This window comes from Prinia subflava, chromosome 17 (assembly GCF_021018805.1).
Source record: "Prinia subflava isolate CZ2003 ecotype Zambia chromosome 17, Cam_Psub_1.2, whole genome shotgun sequence".
Classification (NCBI taxonomy): domain Eukaryota; kingdom Metazoa; phylum Chordata; class Aves; order Passeriformes; family Cisticolidae; genus Prinia; species Prinia subflava.
The window spans coordinates 15,066,943-15,075,201 of record NC_086263.1 but is presented as its reverse complement, the minus strand read 5'-3'; the positions used below and the strand labels follow the sequence as shown (position 1 = coordinate 15,075,201).

At 56.0% G+C, this 8,259-nt stretch overlaps 1 protein-coding gene across 1 annotated transcript in view; it reads left to right on the top strand.

Moving 5' to 3' along the window:
- Positions 1-1,143: 1,143 nt before the first annotated feature.
- Positions 1,144-8,259, top strand: part of HS3ST6 (heparan sulfate-glucosamine 3-sulfotransferase 6) — a 29,869-nt gene continuing 22,753 nt past the window's right edge. The window contains exon 1 of the mRNA XM_063414533.1: positions 1,144-1,584. Within this exon, the coding sequence (XP_063270603.1) occupies positions 1,223-1,584 (362 nt within the window). The 5' untranslated portion in view covers positions 1,144-1,222. The remainder of the gene's footprint in view (positions 1,585-8,259) is intronic.

Below are 8,259 nucleotides of genomic sequence, written 5' to 3'. Positions count from 1 at the left end.
CCCTGCAGCCCTGTCACCCTGCAGCTGTATCACCCTCTAACCCCACAGTGGTGTCCCTGTGTCACCCCGCAGGTTTGTCACCCCACAGCCCTGTCCCCATGTCACCCCACAGCCCTGTCCCCGTGTCTCTCTGCAGCGCTGCCATCCTACAAACCCCCGTGGTGCCACTGTGGCCCTACAGGATCATCACCGACCCCAGCCCAGCTCTGCTGCCCCCTCCCCATCCCAGGCCGTGGACCCTCATCCCCACCACCCTCCAGCTCTTGGAAAGCTTGAGGCTTCTAATCCTAAAAAAGGCTTAATTGCATTAATGAGTTAATTAAGACAGCAGCCTGCCTGGGACCCTGCTCTGCTGCTGGAGCCTTCCCAGGGAGACCCTTCCCAAAAACACCCCCTGGAGCCCCAGGAAGGGTCGGGAGAGGAGGGAAATATGGAAGGAGAAAAACTGATGGGGAAATTGGTGAAGTATGGAGAAAGGGGGTAAAACGTGGGAAAACGTGGAAAAACCCAGGGAAATGTGGGAAGCGTGTGAGGACACGGGGAAGTGTGGTAAAAATATGGAAAAATCTGGGAAAATGTGTGGAGACATGGGAAAATGGGGGGGAAATGTGGGGGAAATGTGGGGAAAAGTGAAAACGTGGAGTAACACAGGGAAATGTGGGGTAATGTGGAAAAACAAGAGAAAATGTGGAGGAAAAAAGGAAAATATGGGGAAAACGTGTGAGAGCATAGGGAAATGTGAGGTATCATGGAAGAACAAGCGGAAATGTGGGGGGAAAAAGGAAAATTCAGGGAAGACGTGTGAGAACACGGGGAAATGTGAGGCAACATGGAAATACAAGCGGAAATGAGAGGGAAAAATAGGAAAATACAGGGAAAACGTGAGAGCACAGGGCAATGTGGGCAAACGTGTGCCCCGCGGCGCCCTGGGCAGGGGCTGCCCCGTGGGGGTGACAGCCACGCGTGGGGGTGACACCGCGGCGGCGCCTCCCGCGTGTGCCGCGCCCCCTCCCCGCTCCCAATCCCCTCCCTCCCCTCCCTCCCCTTCCCCTCCCCGGGGCGTCACCGCCCCACGCGCGTGTCCTCGCCCTCCCCCGCCCCGCGGGTGGGCGTGGGGGCGGCGCGGCGGGGCCGGGGGGAGCTCGGGGGGCCCCGGGGCCGGGCCGGCAGCGCGGAGGGGGGCGCGGGGGGCGCGGCGGCGGTGCGGGATGCGCGGCCCCCGATGGGATGTAGCGGGCGGCTGCTGGGACCCGCCGGGGGCCGCCGCGCCTCGCTGCTCCTCACCATGATCCTCTTCTTCACCTACTTCTTCTCCTGCCTGCCCGGGCCCTGCGAGCCGCTGCCGCCCGCGCTGCTGCTGCCGCCGCCCGCCGCGCTGCCCGCGGGGCCGGGGGAGGCGGCGGGGGGCGCGGGGGGCGCGGGGGGCGGCAGCCGCCGCTTCCCCCAGGCCATCATCGTGGGCGTGAAGAAGGGCGGGACGCGGGCGCTGCTCGAGTTCCTGCGGGCGCACCCCGGGGTGCGGGCGGTGGGCGCCGAACCCCACTTCTTCGACAGGTGCTACGAGAAGGGGCTGCGCTGGTACAGGTAAGGCGCGGGCACGGCGGGCGGGGGGGCGGTAATTAGCGCAGAGCTGCGTTAATTGTCGCCCCGGGGCCGGGATGCTGCGGCTCCGCAACAGGCGGGTCCCGGGAGAGAAGGGGGGTCCGAGGGAAGGGGAGCGGGGGGCGGCAGCTCCGACCCTCGCCCGGGCTGGGGAAGGCGCTGGCGGCTGCTCCTGCGGGGCTGCTGCTGAAGTCGGGAGCGCTGCGGGTGTGAAAAGCGGTCCCCGTGTCCCCTCGTCCCCGTGTCCCCTCGTCCCCGTGTCCCCTCGTCTCCGTGTCCCCTCGTCCTCCTGTCGCCGTCCTCCTCCCTGTCCCCGCACCTCCCATCCCGCATCCCACCCGGCCAGGGACGAAGCCGGCAGCAAAACTGTGCTCGTTTAACTGCCCAGGCTTTGCGATTTTAACCTCCAGCGCTTTATCCCCAGCCGTGCCCCCGTTTCTCCGCCGGGCTTCTTAAGGAATTGGTTTTTTCGTGTGATTTAGAAAAAAACAAACCAGGAAGGAGCGAGGACCTCGGGCTTGGTTCTGGCTGTGCTTGGACCAGGGAGCGGGCGAGGGGTGAATCCGCGGGATCCTCGGCGGGTTTGTGGCAAAGGGCAGGGCTGGAGCGATCCCAGGGAGTTTATTTTCTGAGGCTCTCGATGGGATTGAACTCTTGAGGCGATAAAGCACTCGGAAGAGCCGCTACTGTGCATGTGGAGCGTATTAAACTCGCGTCTCCCGGCCAGCTCCGGAGCGGCCGGGCCAAGCGCAGAGGGAGCGATCAGCCCTGGAAGCCGGGGCTGGAATCTGCCCCGCTACTCTCCAGGCGATCCGGACGTGTGAGATGTATGAAAGCGCCGCGGTGTTCTCGGGGAAACATCTGAAAACAATCACAGGAGTAGCTCTCCCTGTCCTTCCTGCGCCTCCATCCCCTTCTCCCGCGGGAATGCCGCATTTCTTACTCGCTCTCAGTGTTTTGGGGGAGGCTGCGCCTTCCCAATCCTCGCCGAAGCAACAACCTGTGAAAAATCAGCGTGTTTAATGGAAAAAGTAATTTTAGCGGTAATTTTACCCGCAGAGTTTCAGCTCTCCGAGCCCACATCTGGGCTGTAAAGTTACGACTTAACACACCTTCAAAACCCAGTAAGTAGCGGCGCTTATTTTTATGGCTGCATTAATATCCCCGTGATTTATGAGCTCATTCCTCTGCCCCGCTCGGGTCCGCGCTGCTCGAGGAGCGATAATGATGATCACTAATCTTTTTTTGGGGTGAGGACTCCCAGAGATGGCTCCGGCTCGGCAGAATGGGAGTTTAATGACCGCGAGCACATCATTAAAGCGGGGAAGATCGAACGCTTTCATAGCGCTGGCAGGGCGGACCGCAGGGAGAAGGAGAAATAAATCTCAGTTCGGATGGCTCTGCTGCGAGTTTTCAGTGCTGGGAGGGCTCGCAGGGAGCCCAGCCTGGCACCGCTTTCGAGACGATCCCGCCTGTGGTTTGGTAAATTCGGGGAAGGTTTTTGGGCTGGGGAGGATCCGCATCCTCCGGGGCGAGGCAAAACCCGGGAGATGTTTTCGCTTTAACTCTGCGTAAAGTGTGGTTTTAATCACATTTCCCCGCGCTTCCTCTCCTCTCTGCCTCTTGTTTTGTCTTCTCTCCAGACCCCGCAGCACCGAGGGATTTTTATCCCCGGGAAAGCCAGACGGACGTAAATGTTTAAAGCTGGGATGTGCCGGAGTGGAGGGAAAGAGGAGTTGGACAGAAAATCGGGTTTTTTCTTGGATATCTCAAAAGTGGTGTAAACATTTTTAAAATATTTGAACTTGCTAGGAAACCGAAATTACACCAACCGCTTCTCACGCCAAGATATTTGGCCCGAAGGCACCTGTAGGTTGTTGCTTGTCTTGAGTAAATGTGGAAAAAATTCCCTTGGAAATATCACTCCAGAATTATTTTGTTCTTTCTTGGTAGCTCCGTAGTGATTTCCCTGCTCTGGCAGGAGCATCTCCTCGTGGGTGATGAGTAGACTGGAATAATTTATTCTTAATGGATTGTTTTATTTAATTTAAATTTGAAATGGCTCAAAGCTTCCCCCCCCCCTTTTTTTTTTCTTTTTTGAGTAGTAGTGAAAAGAGAATGTTCTGCAAAAGCATCTCCTACAGAATTCCTTGAGTTACTGCAGCTTTAGCCAATTCTAAGAAGATTAAACACCTTTTCTAGGCTGCAGCACAAATGATTTAATGGCTAATCCAAGCACGATGGGATGTTTTCTCCTCAAGCAAAACACGATTTTAATTTTTTTGGCACTCATTGCTGCTTGAAGGAAACCTAAATCAAAATAAAGAGGCGATGCTGGCGTGACTGCTGCCAGTTTGGGGTGTGGGGATCCCCTCTGGGAGCCTGGGGCTGTCTGTGCCTGTTTGGGGGGAATGTAGGTGAGCACAAATGTTACAAACTGAACTGGATCCGAGCCCTTTGGGGTGATATTCACAAACCCATCGCAAAACTTGGAGCATCTGTGAAGGTGTGAGGCCAATTCCTGCCCTTGCCTGTGGGGATTTGGTGAAGGAATATTTGTGGGGTGCAGGGGGTAAGGGCTGGATCCCCCCGGTGTGAGGGGGGCAGGTTTGGGCTCCCCAGTGACATTTGGGACTTGTTCACACCTCGGATGGGGGGGCTGGGGCGCTCCAGTGTCACTGCTCTGCCCCACTGGGGACATTCCAGGGGTACAGCAGGACCTTTGCATGGCAGTGCTGGGAGAGAGGCCTGGGCTGCATGGGAGGGAGTTCCAGGGAATTCAGCTTTGAGGGAATTCGCGTGGAAAGCTCCGAGCCTGACACAGCTCATCCAAAGGAGTCTCCTCGTCCCCGTCTGCCAAAACTTTGCTGCAGCATTGGCTCGGTGTGAATCGGCTTTTCCTCTGCCTTGTGTTTCCTTGCGTGATCTGGGATCCCTGTCCCCCTTTTCCATCCCCTCTTCTGCTTTTTCCAAGATCCAGAGGAGGATTGAGGCAGGAGTGGTGCCGGGCCAGGCTCCCTGCACCCCGCGCCTCCCTGGGGATGCAGCCCTGGATCCACACCGGATTTAAGGGAATTGTAAAGAATTCCCCATTTTCGTACAATTTGGACCAGAAGTATTAAAAATTACCATGGGATGTCTAGGGATGACCAGGCTGGAGCAGGAGGTACACGGGGAGCTGCTGGAATCCCCACCCAGCCTCCTCTGGCCCTGCAGAGCTCCGAGACTCTCGGAGGCCAAATTTGACTTTTCATCCTCGTTCTCCCGTCCTATCCAAAGTGAAAGCTGGCGTGAGCCAGGGAGGGACTCTCCGTGGGGCTCCTCATCCCTCTGTGACCCTGCTGGCGTGTCCCAGCCCCGGGAGCACCTCCGGGAAGGTGGAGGGGGAGCCGAGAGCCGCTCCCTGGCGTGTGGGGTTTGCCACCTCCCCTTCCCAAGCCCATTCACAGGAGCTAATAAGGCTCTTGAAAGGCATCCAGGATTTCTTGAGCCAGACTTTGTTATCTCGGAACCTCGCAACCCCGACGCCTTTGAGCGACAGGGGAAGGACGCGGCTGCCGCGCTGCTCTTTTGACTTTTGCCGGGAGTGTTATTGGCAGCTGAAAAGTGAAGCTAAGTAGGTGCCTTGAGGGGGTTTTTGTGTGTGTTGTGATTGTACAGACAGATCAAGACACTCTATAGCCCGAGCTGCTGAATGAAATCGGCTCCTCCGGAGTCACCAGGCTGCGTTTTTGGCACGGCGCTTGTGTCCCCTCGCAGGGCGCGATCGGGACGGTGGGGAGGGACAAAGGAGCCGGGCCGGAGCCGGGGGCGATGCACGGACCTGGCCCGGGACACGATCTTTATTCATCGGCACCGCTAATCTCTGCTCGTGTGGGCTCGATTTCAGCGCTGGCGCTCAGAGCCGCCCTTGTTTTCCCGGGGCATTCGCAGACACTCGGCCCTGCAGCTCCTCGCCTTCAGGACTTTGCAATCTCTCCCTTTTTTCACCTCCATTCACAAGTGAGACCTTTCTGTCTCGGCTTCCCGGATCCTCACCCCCGCGCTTGCGAAATGAAACCTCGGGCACAAAGAAAACCTGCGGGAAACCTGAGAAAAAGCTGATTTTAACTAAGAATAAGATACATTGAAGCTTTTACTTAAGGCGCAGTGGTTTGGATTGGCTTTTCTGCGCTGTTTTAACCCCAGCCCTACTCTTAGGACCAGGCCTAAGCCCTGGGTGCCCCCGTGGCAGCCGGATGGGTCTCCCTGATGATTTTCCCCTGTTTTCTGCTCCCTGGCACACCCAGCACTGCCCGGGCTTGGGAAGCAACCCCTAATACGTGCAAAGTTTGGGTTTCTGCAAACTGCTTTCACGTGGGATTAAAAATAGCTTTTACTGCCACGATGAGGAATTAACATTTGAAACCATTTAAAGGCTCCCAGTCAGGGGTTGCTGCGGCTGGGGAGAGAGAGGAGCTGGGCCTGTCCTGTTTTGGGGGGTCGGTGATGGGGTGAGGAGCACGGCTCTGCCCTCCCGCCCCCCGTTTTCACTCTCTTATTCCCTTATTTCCACACGCCCGGGTTTTTTCCCCATCCCATCGAGTGGTTCGTGCTGATCCAAGCAGGTTTGGGAGCTGAACTCGAGCCTGGCTCAGCCTCCAGGCAAACGAAGCCGGGCAGTTCCCTGTGCGATGGTGTCAGGCCCCGGGACGGGACTGAGCGTTAATGGTGCTGGGATTGGGGATAAAACCGGGACTTTCAGGGTGGAACGAGCCGGGCTCTTCCCGGCTCAGGAATGCTTTCCCTGGCTCTGGCTCTGTTAAATAAATGGGGGATTACACCCGGGCTGGGCAGGACGAACCCGAGCTCCTAAAGGATTTCTGATCTGCCAGCGTTGCTATCCCAGACTGCTTAAATACACACAGAAATCACGGGGCTGGTTAAAAAAAAAATAATATTATGGGAATGAATGCCTTTGGAAAAGGCTTCTTCATTTCTGTCCTTTCTCTTGTGCCCTCTGTTATAACCTCAGGGGGTAGAAATTGAAATATTGAAACATGGCCCCTTTTTTTTTTTTTTTTTTTAATCCATGTAACTCCAGCAAAATTTTGAATAATGTCAAATATTGCCAAAAAATTCCTCAGGAAAGCCACAAGGCTTCTGTTAGTGGAATTATTGAAAGCTTGGAGAAATAATCACTGCAGTGTAAAGGAAAGTTTGGGAGTTTCTCCTTAAAGGTATAATGTGGATTTTTTTTCCCCCTCGATTATTTTTAGATAGTGACAGAAGGTGGAAAAGGCCGGTGGATTTACAGGGTGCTTTCATGCAAGGAGAGACAATTACTTAAGAGAGTTCAAAGCTTATTTATAAAACAGTAATTACCTTCCCCTGGGACGGCGACGGCAGCTCTGGCGGCGGGGAGGGGGTTACTGCACTTAATTGGCAAAGATGCTTAAAAGCTTCCTCCTGACCTTTTCAAAAACTTTCTGCTGCAACAGGCTCGGGCAGAGATTGAAAAGCTGCCCAAGGAAAGGCCAGGTTTAATACCGAGACTTAGCTCTAAATGGCTTTTCAAAGGGCTGTGGAAATCCTCCCGCTTAGGGAGCCCGCGGTGTCGGAGGGAGGGATGAGGGAGGGATGATGGATGGATGGATGGGTGGGTGGATGAGGGAGAGATGGATGGTTGAGGGATGCCTGGATGATGGAGGGATGGATGGATGGATCCATGGATCCATGGATGGATGGAGAGATGGATGGAGGGATGGAGGGATGAGAGAGAGATGGATGAGGGATGGATGGATGGGGGATGGATGGAGAGGATGGACGGACAGGATGGATGGATGGAGGAATGGGTGGATGAGGAAGAGATGGATGGCTGAGGGATGCCTGGATGATGGAGGGATGGATGGATCCATGGATCCATGGATGGATGGAGGGATGGATGGATCCATGCATCCACGGATCGATGGAGGGGTGGATGGGTGGAGGGATGGATGGATGCATGGATGGATGGATGGATGGATGGATCCATGCATTCACGGATGGATGGATGGATGGATGGATGGATGGATGGATGGATGGATGGATGGATGGATGGATGGATGCTCCATGTCTGCAGGACAGAGCTCTGGGAACAGGGTGGGGCCTGAGCCTGGCAGCTCCCTCCTCACATCCTTCCTCTTGGTTTGCCCAAAATATTGAAGTGAGGAGCACGGGGGTGTCCTGAGAGGTTTCTGTGGGACCTGGTTGGAAGCCTGGTCTGAGGGGTGGAGGCAGCCAGGGCTGGTCCATGCTGGGCTTGTCAAGGCAGTGGTTTAAGGTGAGTCTTTCCTTTGCTGTGGGAATTCATGGAATCATGGAATGGTTTGTGTTGGAAGGGACCTCAAAGATCAACTCATCCCACCCCTGCCATGGCAGGGACACCTTCCCCTGTCCCAGGCTGCTCCAAGCCCTGTCCAAGCTGGCCTTGGACACTGCCAGGGGCAGCCCCAGCTGCTCTGGGCACCTGTGCCAGGGCTGAGGTCTCAGCTCACGTTTTCCACACTCACCTTTTGTGGTGATGGTCCAGGGTGGAAAATTCACAGCAGCCCCTTGGATTCCCCTCCTTCTCCCTCTGCTCAGAGACAGCTCAGAGATCACAGGAATCTTCAAAATCATTCATGCATCCCTTAAATG